Source organism: Symphalangus syndactylus, chromosome 14, assembly GCF_028878055.3.
Source record: "Symphalangus syndactylus isolate Jambi chromosome 14, NHGRI_mSymSyn1-v2.1_pri, whole genome shotgun sequence".
In the NCBI taxonomy this organism is placed as follows: Eukaryota; Metazoa; Chordata; class Mammalia; order Primates; family Hylobatidae; genus Symphalangus; species Symphalangus syndactylus.
The window spans coordinates 45,574,875-45,588,170 of NC_072436.2; the positions used below are offsets into that span (position 1 = coordinate 45,574,875).

Below are 13,296 nucleotides of genomic sequence, written 5' to 3' on the forward strand. Positions count from 1 at the left end.
TGCATGCAGCAGCAGCATTCTGGAACTTTCTCTGCCAATAATGCTTTCAGTGTGCTCAAGGTGCCCTCTGTTTGTACCAGATTTCCATGTTGACTGTCTCTCTAAATTAAGGTGTTCCTGCTCTGAGCACTGGAAGGTTGGAAATTGCTATTTGTTCTCCTGAAATGGGGGGCATCTTTCACATTCCAGGAGGCTTCGCTGCTCCACTGAGGATTTCATGGAGGTTGATGTCACTCAGTTTTTGTTTGAGCACGTGCCACGTGGCATTGAGGATGGGGGATTAGCTTAGAGGATGTGTTTGGAAATGAACAAGATGTGTTTCTTCCATGCAGATGGGAAGGAATCTGGAGCCCTTGACAGGTCATGCAGGCCTTGGACTGAGGCCTCACTTTTCAAAGGGTGGCCCAGGGATGGGCTAGCTGTGTGTCCTAGAGCAAGTCACTGGCTACCTCTTGGGGCCTGTCTTCCGCTGTGGGATGGTGGTGATACCATGACTTCGTGATTTAGAACCAACATAAAAGGCCCACGTGGAGTAGGTGCTCAGTAAGCAGCAGTGATGCTGGCATTGCCACTCTTACTGGGCACATGCCTTGGTTCTGTTACAAGGTCCCCCCCAGGGCTGTGGCCTCTCACCATGTGCGCCCCACACAGGCCCTGGTTGCACCTCTGGCTGGTGCAGGCCTTCAAGCCCCAGGCCTCAGGTTCTATTTGCCTGTGAGACATCTTCATGTGGGTTGCTACAGGATGCCCTGAGCTAAACATGTGCTTATCTCAGATCATTCTCCCCTGCCCCAGCTGTCTGCCTCTGGTGCTCTTATCTTGTGACATTACTGTCCTCACCCTCAGGACCTGTGGGCTCTGCCCTCTGCATTATTTACTCTCTGTTCACCTCCTCCCTTGCCCATTTGTCTCTCACACCCCTGCTTCCAGATTTCCTCAGGTTACCTCACTGTCTCTCATGCTCTGAACAGCTGTTCATTGCCTGCTGTCCGGAGCCCAGCTTTCTTGGAATAAAATAAAAGGAAACAAAGTGGTGCCCATATTTGGTTCATGAACAGAATCTCCTGGGGCTTGTTATGAAAACAACCATCCTGCCCATCTTGACCTTGCTGCTGCATCTTCCCCTCCCCAGAGGCCTCTGCTGGCATTGCCCCCTCTTCCTCCATGAGACTCTCCTTCTCCGTCTGGGAGTCATCCCACTTATGAGTATGAGGCCCACAGGCATCTTCACACTACTCCCCAGGACTTGGTGACTTCAGCCTTTACTTCTCCAGCGTACATTATATATAGGTGGCTGCTGGCCATTTTCCTTCAAGGATAAGAACTCCCTGGACTGGAATCACCCTAGTCATTCTGGTATCCCTTAGAGCAGAGGTCAGCAAACTGTGGCCCATGGGCCATATCCAGCCCACTGCTAGTTTTTGTAAGACCCAAGAGCTAGAAAGTTTTAACAATTTTTAAATGGTTGAAAAAAGTCAAAAAGAATACTAGTTCACAGCGCCTGAAAATTATATAAAATGCAAATTTCTGTGTCCTTCAATAAAGTTGTGTGGAAGCACAGCCATGCTTTTACAAATTATCTTTGGCTGTGTTCACTCCCCAGTGGTAGAGCTGAATAGGTGGGACGGAGAGGTCCCACAAAACTGCAATATTTGCTATTTTGGCTCTTTTAATAGAGTTTTGTGGGTTTCTAATTTTTTTTTTTTGAGACAGGGTCTCACTTTGTTGCTTAGGCTGGGTGCAGTGGTGTGATTATGGCTCACTGCAGCCTCAACCTCCTGGGCTCAAGCGATTCTCCCACCTCAGCTTCCTGAGTAGCTGGGACCACAGGTGTGTGCCACCATGCCCAGCTAATTTTTGTATTTTTTTGTAGAGACAGGATTTCACCATGTTACTCATGCTGGTATCAAACTCCTGGGCTAAAGCAGTCCACACTCCCAAAGTGCTGGGATTACAGGCGTGAGCCACCACACCCAGCCTACAGTTTTCTGACTTCTGCCCTAGAGTAGCAATTCCCAGTCATTTGGGGGAGATTTTTAGTCATTCTTTCAGCAAATATTTAGTGAGCACATATTATGTTCATCTGTCTCAGTACCCTAGGTAACAGCACTGAACAAAACAAAATTGTTGCTGCTGTGGAGCTTACATGTTTTTATTGGGCACAAACAGGCAATAAACATAGACATAGATACGTAGGTGTATTAGCTGGTGATAAGTGCTGTGAAGAGAAAGAAAGGCTAACTGGGCTATTGGTCGGGGTGCTCCTACAGGTAGATTGGTCAGAAGACCTCTTTGATAAGGTAACTTTTAAGCTGAGACCTTGGATGAACTGAGGGAGGAAGGGAGGGAGGGGGAAAGGTGAAGAGGCAGTTGGGAGAAGTGTAAGTGCAAAGGCCCTGAGGCAGGCAGACGTGGCAAGTCTGAGGAATGACGAGGCAGGTGGCCTGAGCCTGGACTCTGAACATTCAGAGAGGTGGGCAATAGGTGGTGGCAGCAGGTCCCCAGATCCCTTAGGGTAGAGGTCCTCCTCCCTCGCCAAGGGTCACAGTCACCTGGGGTACTTAAAAAATACAGCTGCTGAGAGGCCTCTGCAGAGATTCTGATTCAGCAGGTCTAAAGTACAGACCTGTGGTCTGGAAGGTCCTAGATTTTATCAGTTGTGATGGGATAATCAGATCCACATTGCTCCACCCCCGGCCCCATCTCTGTCAGTGTTGGGGCCTGCGGAGCCCTTGCAATGCTAAAAGGCAGTGTGGATTAGGAACCTTGGCTACTGGACGTCACACATTGCTTGGCTCCTAGAAGATACTCAAATAAATGTTTAAATTCTTAAAAAGAGACCTGCATTTGCCCTGTGACTGATGGCCCCTGTTACTGTTATTTTGGGGCATACCTTTTCTTTCTCTGGGCATGGTTCGGTCTAGAGGCCTAGGTCTAATAAAGGGGTAAGTCCTCCAGCATCTAGCCAGTGGCGGCTGCTCCATCTTTTATTGCAGGAATGGGGGCATGCTGTTTCCCATAGTCTGAGGTGGACCTCCCCCCTCCACTGCTTGTCACCCAGCCAGGCCTTTGGGAAGGGTTCTCCACGCCCTCTTGGGGGATCCTCCCCATACATGCTGCATTTCCATCACAGACCCCACGTTGCCTCTGGACAGTAAAGCGATGTTTGCAGGGTCTTAACTTGTGCATCCGCAAGCACTGAGTTTGTTGAATGAATGGGGGATGGATGAGCAAGGAAGGATTTTAGGAAACATTGGAAGGAAGGCAAAGCCTGCATGAGGACCCTGCAGCCAGGGGCTGCCTGATTTCACTGAGCATCCAGCAGGCTGCTTTATAGGATGTCATACTGTAAAGAAGCGCATGCCTTACATACAGTGTTACATAGATAACGTAGGGTAGGAGAGCAGTCTCCCTAAATCACATTTTCTTCCTGTGACTTAGTGTAAAAAAGTACATATGCTTTCCAGTTTGAAATAGTGATCGGAATGACTGAGAAAAACATGCTAAAGCATACTGTAGCCATTTAAAATGGACAGGTATAAAATGGAAATGATGATTTTGCCTGATCCAGCCTTGTAACATTACTTGAAATAGGGCCATTGGAATTGCTACCCAGATCTGGATTCCTGGTGAAGAATCTGTACTTTCTGTGTGGCCTGGCATTCAGGGACTCAGGTTATATCCCTATTCTAAAACAAATGTGCCTCTTAAAATCCCGGGCTTTTATGGATTCTGAGTTGGTGGTTTTTCATTTGTTCGGGGTCTTGAATTCATTGGAGGACCTTTGAGACCTGTGAACACACAATTTCACATGTGCTTTCACATGAGACTCCCTGCTTGTCTCCCTGAAACCCATTCAGGGATCCATGGAGACCCACAGACTTCAGATGGGAAGACTGTGTTCTAAAAGGATTGATCTCATGATAGCTGATGATTATTTAAGAAATCAAGTTAGACTCAGATTATGAAAGTGTTGGGTTAGCGTTTTAATATTTTCTTTGTTGGAAAAGGACACTCATTTTAATCATATCCTTTAAAAAACTCAATTTTTCACTCTAAATGAAAATTTTTGTGAGTTAGATTTTCTTGAACTGAGTTCCCTGCATAGCTTGAAATCTGGATACCAACATAATGAGAACTATGAAGCTGATATGCCTCAGTTTACATACAAAGTATTTTTTAAATTTATATTAAAAATTAAAATATCTTGAAAGCTGTGTAACGGCATTCAGTTAAAAGCCCTTTGTCAATAACTGAATAATTATCTTTCTTAAAATACTTCCTTTACTTAATATTGATTCCTGGTACTATATAAATGGGTTTAATTCAGTTCAAATATTTGTAGAGTGCATCTATTAGTAATGTCCAGCTATCTGTTTGAAGCACCGTAAGGTGGGTCAAAATAACTCAAGCAGATTGCAAAAACTTTAAAGCAATATTAATTTAAAGTAATGTTTAACTTTTAAGCTATATGCCCTGCAACCTTCCAGGCTACTCTACACAAAACTAAGGCTTCATAATTGTTGGAAATTGCTTGTGTCTTTCCCTTTGGAATCTGTGCAGCAACATGGGGGTTTGTCCTGCTTTGCTGTATGTGTGTGTCTATTCTTTGGTCTGGGCTGGGTATTGAATTCTGTCTGAAGCAAAGCAGGTAGAGCTCTTGATAATTTGAAAGGAGGCCAGAACACTTGACATAAAAACATTGTAAAGATTAATTGGTTATAGCGCATCTGAAGATAAAAAGTAATAAGGGATAAATGTAAGAAAAGGGAAAAATTACTTGGCATGCATTCAACTAATTTTAGTGCTTGGACCATGTATGCCTGGTGTAACAAATGTAAATATGAAAACACCTCATCTTGCAGTGAGACCTACCTGTAAGGTACCAATTAGAATAAAACATGTAGCAGGCCTTGGCCACACAGCAGGGCCACCAGTGTCTCCTGGAGCAGGAGGGAAGGTTGAAGATGCTTTCTGGAGAATCAAATGCTCAGATGAGCCTTGGAGGTGCAGGTGCCCAGGACACTACCTGTAGATGAGCTGAAGGGTTGGGGACAGCAAGTGGTTTAGGGAGGGTGGAGAGTCACATGCAGGGGGCTGCTTGCAGGGGCTTGCTCTGGAGGTGTGAGTGGTGAAGCGTGGAGGTCTGAGTGGGGAAGGAAGGGATTCGTGAAGCCTCCTTTGCAGCGAGAATCAGGAGGTGCAGCTGGGGAGGAGAGGGCACGTCTCCAGGTGCATCTCCAGCCTCAAGGAGCAGTGGAAGAGGTCTGAGACACAGAAGTGGATCTGGTCCATATCTGCTTACATCCATTCTTATCCATTTATAAAGGGTGGTAAAGCTTTGGCTGTGGCTTGGGCATCATTCCCCAGGGCTGATCCTGGGAAGCATGGGTGTCAGCTGCTTCCCCAGGAAGAGATGATTAAGGAGAACCAGTGGGCAAGGGGAAAGGGCTTAGGACATCATGGTCAAGGAAACAGAAGGTGTCTGGGATGGGTGGCAGCCTTCACTGCTGTGAAATGGACTGAGAATAGAAGGATTGAGAGATTTCTGTGAAATCAACTTTTTTTCTTTTTTCTGAGACAGGGTCTCACTTTTGTCACCCAGGCTAGAGTGTAGTGACGCTATCTCAGCTCACTGCAGCCTCGACCTCCTGGGCTCAAGCGATCTTTCTGCTTCTGCCCCCGCCATGTAGCTGGGACTGAAGGCACAGGCCACCACCCCTGGCTAATTTTTTGAGATGGGGTTTTCACCAGTTTGCTCAGGCCGGCCTCAAACTCCAGAGCTCAAGCGATTTGCCTGCCTTGGCCTCCCAAAGTATTAGAATTACAGGCATGAGCCACTGCACCAGCCTGAAATCAACATTTTAAAGTGACTTGAAAAAAGGTTTGAAAGAAAAAACTGAAAAAGCAAATAACCATGGAATGATTTGAAAAGTCTGCCAAAAGGTGCTGCCCACCCAGAAGGCAATAAGAGAATGGATGCTTCCATAGCATGGAATACATATTCTCAGTAAAGCAGCTTAATCCTATAGCCAAAATGAGACGGTATACTTATTTGAGATATATAGCACAGTAAAGAAAAGCACACATGGGTTGGGCAACTGGTGGCTCACAGGTGATCTTCGTGGACTCTGGTGGCAGCAGTGCCTGGTGTCCAAGCTGAGGACTGACCCAGGTGTTCACCAGGTGTCTAGAAAGAGGCAAGAACAGGACAACAAGGACATAGAGTTTAGTAAGGGTTAAAATCTCTTCCCTCCTTTTTTAAAAGTAAGTAAACTTTTTTAAAAGTAAGTAAACACTTAACCACAAGGAAAATTAAGCAGTTACTCATGTCACCATTTAAACTCAGTATTTTGGAAATTTCACAGTCTTTTTTTCCCAATGCATTTTATAGAAGTGAGAGTCACACTGTATATATATTTTTTTGTCTGGTACTGTCATAACTGCATCATGTTACAGTGTAGTTCCGTGGTCATATTTAATGGCTTTCTGATTTCATCAAATGGCTGTATGACAATTTATACAGCAATTCTCTAATTATGGGATATTTTGGTTTATTCCTTTTTTGTGTGTGTGATTATAAATAAGGCCATGACACCGGTGAGGGCACTTTTCCTGTATGTTTACTGATTTCCTGAGAATAAGATAAAAGCAAAATCACATGGTTCAAAGGTATAAGTGTTACAGGAACGGGGTCCCAATCCGGACCTCAAGAGAGGGTTCTTGGATCTTGCACAAGAAAGAATTCAGGGCGAGTCCTTAAAGGGAAAGCAAGTTTATTAAGAAAATGAAGGATTAAAAGAATGGCTACTCTATAGAGAGGGCAGTTCTGAGGGCTGCTGATTGCCCATTTTTATGGTTATTTCTTGATAATATGCTAAGCGAGGGGTGGATTATTCACACCTCCTCTTTCTAGACCATATAGGTAGGTAACTTCCTGACATTACCATGGCATTTGTAAACTGTCATGGCGCTGGTAAGAGTGTAGCAGCGAGGACGGCCAGAGGTCACTCTTGTGGCCGTCTTGGTTTTGGTGGGTTTTAGTCAACGTCTTTACTGCAACCTATTTTATCAGCAAAGTCTTTATGACCTGTATCTTTTTTTTTTCTTGAGACGGAGTTTCGTTCTTGTTGCCCAGCCTGGAGTGCAATGGCGTGGTCTCAGCCCACTGTAACCTCCATTTCCAGGGCTCAAGTGATTCTCCTGCCTCAGCCTCCCAAGTAGCTGGGATTACAGGCATGCGCCACCACGCCCAGCTAATTTTGTATTTTTAGTAGAGATGGGGTTTCACCATGATGGTTAGGCTGGTCTTGAACTCTTGACCTCAGGTGATCTGCCTACCTCTGCCTCCCAAAGTGCTGGGATTACAGGTGCGAGCCACAGTGCCCAGGCCATGACCTGTATCTTATGCTGACTTCCTATCTCATCCTGTGACTTACAATGCCTTAACAGTCTGGGAATGCAGCCCGGTAGGTCTCAGCCTCACTTTACCCAGCTACTGTTCAAGATAGAGTTACTCTGGTTCCAATGTCTCTGACAAAAGCAGTTTTTGTTTTTTTTAATGAATAATGAATCTAGTTAATAGCTTTATTTTAATTTCTCCCATTTCCCTGCTTTCTTGCCACTTTTATTTGGTCATATATTGCTGTCTTTTTTTTAAATCAAGTTTCCTCCTCTGTTTGAAGAGAGATGTACTTTTGTGGAATTAGCAACATTCCCCTTCTTGAGAGTGGGAATTTCTTGTGGGGGTGTAGTTTGGATACTGAATCCTATTTGATGAGTAGCTATTAAACTCCTACTACACACAAGAGAATGGCAATGGGAAGATGCCTGGGGTTATGAGATCCTAACCTCAGGGCCTTCCCAAGCTCACAAAATTAACAGCCCCGGACAGGGAGAACGTTTGTGTTTAATCTCTCTGTTCTTCCTCGGCACCTGGAAGCACTAAATGCACCTGGCACTTAGAAGGCCTTCAGTATCTGCTGAGTGGCCAAATGAGGGCCAAATAGGAGTGTGTACAAAATATTAGGACTGCTTATGCTTAGGAAAGGCTTCCGTAGAAAGAATCCTGCTCAGTAACTTAAAGTGAATGCTCATGGTCCGGTATTACGTTTTAAAGTCATCTGCTGTTGATTCAGGGCTGACTTACACACATTTACTGAAGGCCAGCTGTATACAGGCACAGGAGAGCCTGCCCACCAGATGCCTAGAGTATAGAAGGGAGATGTGGTAAGTGCTGAGAAAGGATGGCACTCCTGTTGGAGTTAAGCTGCACTGCAGGCCACTGTTTAACCTCTCTGGGTTTGCTTTCTTTTTTTTTTTTTTTTTTGAGACAGAGTCTTGCTCTCTCCCCCAGGCTGGAGTGCAGTGGCGCGATCTCGGCTCACTGCAAGCTCCGCCTCCGGGTTCACGCCATTCTCCTGCCTCAGCCTCCCGAGTAGCTGGGACTACAGGCACCCGCCACCGCACCCGGCTAATTTTTTGTATTTTTTTTTTAGTAGAGACGGGGTTTCACCGTGTTAGCCAGGATGGTCTCGATCTCCTGACCTTGTGATCCGCCCGCCTCGGCCTCCCAAAGTGCTGGGATTACAGGCTTGAGCCACCGCGCCCGGCCCTCTGGGTTTGCTTTCATAATCATTACAAGGGAGAGGTTAGACTGAACCTCAGGACTTCTTTCAGACATGTGATTATTTGATTTTTGTGACTAGCTCTTCCTCAAACAAAGGTTGAGAACATACTGTTTATCAAAACACATGCATCCTTAGCTAGGTGTGGTGGCGCATGCCTGCAGTCCCACTTACTCAGGAGGCTGAGGCGGGAGGATCGCTAGAGACCAGACTAGGTAATATAGGGAGATCTGTCACTTGGGAGAAAAAAAAAAAAAAAAGCTTCACACGCACTCTCCAACTCCAGACCCCAAAAGAGGTATTCCAAAACTGTGGGGATAGATCGAAAAGAAAAACAGCTCAGAGCAGTGTGAGCCATGTGAGGTATGCAGAATTGATCAGGCCAGAGAGTCATGAGCACGGAACTAAAGTCATGCCCTGCCATGACCAGGGCCAGTTCTTTAAAGGCATTTTGTTTCTGCCCAGCTGCCTCACCCAATTATCTTTTTCCTGGAATTTGTCATACAAAAAACAATATATGGCCAATCAGTAGCTTATGTTATTTTAATGTAAATTCTTGATAACTTAGAAACTGCCTCTTCCTTTGAAAGCCCACTTGTCACTGCTGCTGATGGGAGCATATATTCAGGGCAACTTGAATCGATGTTCCTGGGTTGCAGTTCTCAAACTTGGACTGAATAAACTCTACCGATCCTGTTTTTACTTATTTTGTAGTAAGATTTAATTGTTTTGAAAACAAAGTGTGCATTTTGTTGTCTTCATGACATAAGTTAATTTTCTTTGTAAAATTTAAAATATTGGTTAAAATTTAAGATTCCATCCATTGGAATCCCTGAAAGTTGTGGACTTAAACATTGACTTCTTTTTTTTCTTTCTCTTGCAGCTGTTTGGGGCAACTTCGTTAATATGAGGTAATTGTTTCTAATTACTTGGGTACTGTGGTTGGATTTTATACCATGGATGTCATGGGTTAATTGAAAAATATTTTTAAAACAAAACTGGGTTCTTGGTATTCACATATCTGAGCTGTTTCTTTTCTCCTGTGGGTATTCTCAAGGAATGCAGGTGATTTTCACAATTACCAAGTAAGGCCCACAAGTAAAACAATGGTCGGCCACCCCTGCCTTCCCTCCTTGTGTAGATAGTAAAGGGTTGACCCTAGCTTATGTAAATCGTATTTCTGGGTGGATTGAGCAAGAACACTGAGGGGCTTTTGCAAAGCCTTTTGAGAAGGGAGCTGTCTTCGGGAAGCCATGGCTGGCCCATGACCTCAGGGGGCCAGCTAGTGGATATCTATGCAGAGACCACCTATTTAGTCCAGCGTTAGGCCTGTGTGCATCATGTGTGCTTCTTCGTAGGGCAGGAGGCACTCTTGTAAAAATAAAATCCTTGTGTTATCTCTTTACCAAATAAAAAAAATAGCCTTTTAAAAAATCAGCAAAAAGAAATAAGCATTTATCGTAAAAACAATTTGGTACTGTTAATAGTTTTCCATGTAAAGGAAAGTTTGCTCCACTTGGTTATGTTGTGAGAATCACTATTGTGATGATTAGGTTGGTATTGTAATATAATGCGGCTGCACATGTCTACCAGGGTAAAAGGTTACTATGCCCTCAGGAGGCTTTTCATGTGGAGTTGGGTTTTGCAAGGTGGGTAGGGTGGTGTTGATTTGATTCCTACCACCAGGGCATGTGTGTGTCTCCTGACAAAGGCTGCTGTGTATGACTGGGTGGGGTGCTCAGATCCCATTTAAAGGAGCTCTGTGGTTTTACTTAAAAGACTCCATTTTTGCATTAAATCCCCAGGAAAACCCAGCAGGCACAAACATATACTCCTACAGACATACTTCCTGCTTCAAATTTAAAATCCTGTGTTGGATGTAGCATAGCAGTGAGATTATTTTAGTTTAGTGGAAATAATCCATTAGGTAATACTTAGCATGTTCATAGATGGATTTAAGGGGATTCCCTGCCTTTGGTTGTCTTCTTTTCCTCTGGTGCATCCCTTCTGGAGGGAATTGTACACATGACTGATACTTGAGCAGGAGACGGAGGTGGTCTGCATCCTTTGAGTTATGTTAGGGTAATTTATTCAGAAACAGTTTTAAAGTCACAAAGCCTTTCAGTTGATCTCAGTTTTATAGCTTTCTACTCAACAGGTCTATCCAGGAAAATGGTGAACTAAAAATTGAAAGCAAGATTGAAGAGGTTAGTCTCTATTCTATTTTTGTATCTATTTTGTCTGTGTACTTGTCAATTTTACTTCCTTTACTCGTGCTGTCATTCTTATTGTGGCAGCTTGATGCTGTTCTGTGATTTTGCAACCATGTCTCAAAACATTACTCCCTTATTTTAGAGGACATGCAATCTGTTACTGTTGGTCCATTTTTGACTTATTAAAACAAGTTCTACCTCAAAGGCAAAATGGATTTAGACTTTTACATGACTTTTCAGGTAAGCATTTTTTAGAGAAAGGGAAGTGATTGCCTTTGGGAGATAGGGACGGGTACCAACATCCTCTCACTGGCACAGGTGCTGAAAAGAAAAATGGCTGCCGATGCTAGGTCACAAATGTAAAGAGCATCCACGTCACAGATGGAGACGTCGCACACCCACCCAGCTGAAGGCTAGCACCTATGCTCGGTTATGCACCTCCTATTTAAATACATATAGATACAGCCAGACCATTGTAACATGGGCTATGGGGGAGGGGATGGGAGGTTACTTACTTTGGATTTGAAGCCAAATGAGGGAGTCCTGGGAAGCCCTTGAGTTGCTGTCTTTCTGCCTGAGTCCACAGTGTCTACAGACGTGGATGTAGGTTGACTCACAGCCTGCAATTTATGTGCTGCAGCTGATAACATGAGTATACACAGTAATTGCAGAAACAAGATGTTAAGCTTTTGTGGGCCACTCTCAGGGGATTGTTCCTAAAAAGAGATGGGTAGCGTTGATCTGTTTTTATGAGCCTGAAACACCTTTTACATTTTTCCTAGTAGGATGGGTGAGCAAAAACATTAATTGTTTCACAAACTGAGGCATTTATGGAGTAAGAGTTCAAATGGACAGTTTATCTGTTCAGTTCTAGCATTGTGACGCAAGTGGTGTATCTTAATTTCAAACTGGAAGTTAATTTGTAGAAGAAATTAAAACTTGTTTTGCCTTATCTGAAACATCAGAATGGAGTGAAAGGGGTTGAGAACTGTGTTTTTGCTTTAAAACTGATTTTTGTTATTATTATTCTAGATGGTTGAACCACTAAGAGAGAAAATCAGAGATTTAGAAAAAAGGTATGTGTACTTTTTGTCTTAAAATCAATAGTTAAAATAAGTTTGTCTCAATTGAGTAATTAATTCTCAGTTTGTTTTCTCCAAACTGCCAACCTAAACAAATGTCTATATATGCATTTCCCCCACTTTGAGTGTAATACCCAGATAGAACATAGGGAGAAGAATCAATCTAGATGTGTTAAGATCTTCCTTCTTCAAACTCTGAACGTCTGAATTTCTGCAAATTTATTACATAGAAGTTGAGGCCAGGCCTCACATTTTCCTTGAACTTCTGCATATATTGATCAGTTGGATAGAATTCCAAAATAGGAGGACAATCCGGTGGGCCTGAAATGTAGTACCATATGCAAACACCACAAAATAAGGATGTGGAGCCTATGGTGTGTCATGTGTAGTCATTTAGCTGCTTTTGTCACCAAAGTTCATGAGGAGATTTCCAGAATTTAGTCCGGGTGAAGTGGGAGGGAGGAAGAATTAGGTAATATGATAGAAATGTTTATTTGAGTCAGATTCCAGAGAGAACCCCTCCTCACCCTTTGGGACACTATTGCCCTCAGGTTCTCTCTCAGGCACTCCCGAGGCCGCTGAGCCTCAGCCTCCAGGACTTTCCTCTTGCACGTACTGTATGTGGAAAACTGTCTAGAGTAGCAGTTGAGTCTTTAGAAATTTTAAAAAGAAAAATGACAGCATTTATTAAAGTTGATGTGATTTTTTTCCCCTTGTTGGGATGAGTTTGGACGATTTGTATCAGCATTGAATGAGCCTTTTACAAGTCCAGAACAAAAATAAAGAAATGAAGAGCAGTTTTTCTTTGATTTTCATTAAATGATCAGAGGGAAGTATGATTGGAGAAGAGTCATTAAACAAAATGTGTCATTCACTTTCTTCTTATCCTCAACTGAGCAGTCAAGCAAACTGTTAATTTCAGCACTTATCAGAACAAAAGTTGTCAGTAATTTTTAACAGATTCCATAGTAATATAAGGTTGTTACTTGTGCTTTAAATTTTTTTGCCATGATTTTGTGCTTCAGTTATACAGCTTGTAATATTTCCTTGGATGGGAGCCAGAAAATCTGCCTTTGATAAGACAGCAGAATTGAGAGATTTTAATTGAAGCTTTTTTCTTTCTTTTTTTTTTTTTTTTTTAAGAAAAATTGGGACGATAAGAAATAACCCACCACACGTTTTCTATATTGGTTTAAAAACTTGTCCACCAGTGATTATTTTCTTTAGACGATAGAATTCATTTATGAAAAGAAAAATGTCTCAATTCGTTAACTTCCCTAAGGCAATAGCTTACAAACAAGAGCTCTCAACATGTGAGAATTACGCAATCTCTTTGATACTTTTGTGATTTCTTTGAGTATGTGCTTTTAAACT

General features: G+C 43.2%; 1 protein-coding gene across 7 annotated transcripts in view; it reads left to right on the forward strand.

The window, feature by feature from the left end:
* Nucleotides 1-13,296, forward strand: part of UXS1 (UDP-glucuronate decarboxylase 1) — a 95,667-nt gene that overhangs the window by 19,584 nt on the left and 62,787 nt on the right. For 3 of the 7 annotated variants that reach the window (XM_055243875.2, XM_055243881.2, XM_055243877.2), the window contains exons 2-4: nt 9,511-9,538; nt 10,786-10,834; nt 11,873-11,916. In XM_055243875.2, coding sequence (XP_055099850.1) covers nt 9,511-9,538; nt 10,786-10,834; nt 11,873-11,916 — 121 coding nt within the window. Of the gene's footprint in view, nt 1-9,510; nt 9,539-10,770; nt 10,835-10,907; nt 11,081-11,158; nt 11,270-11,872; nt 11,917-13,296 lie in introns of those variants that run through there. The other 4 variants (XM_055243874.2, XM_055243880.2, XM_055243876.2 and 1 more) reach the window with 2 other exon arrangements.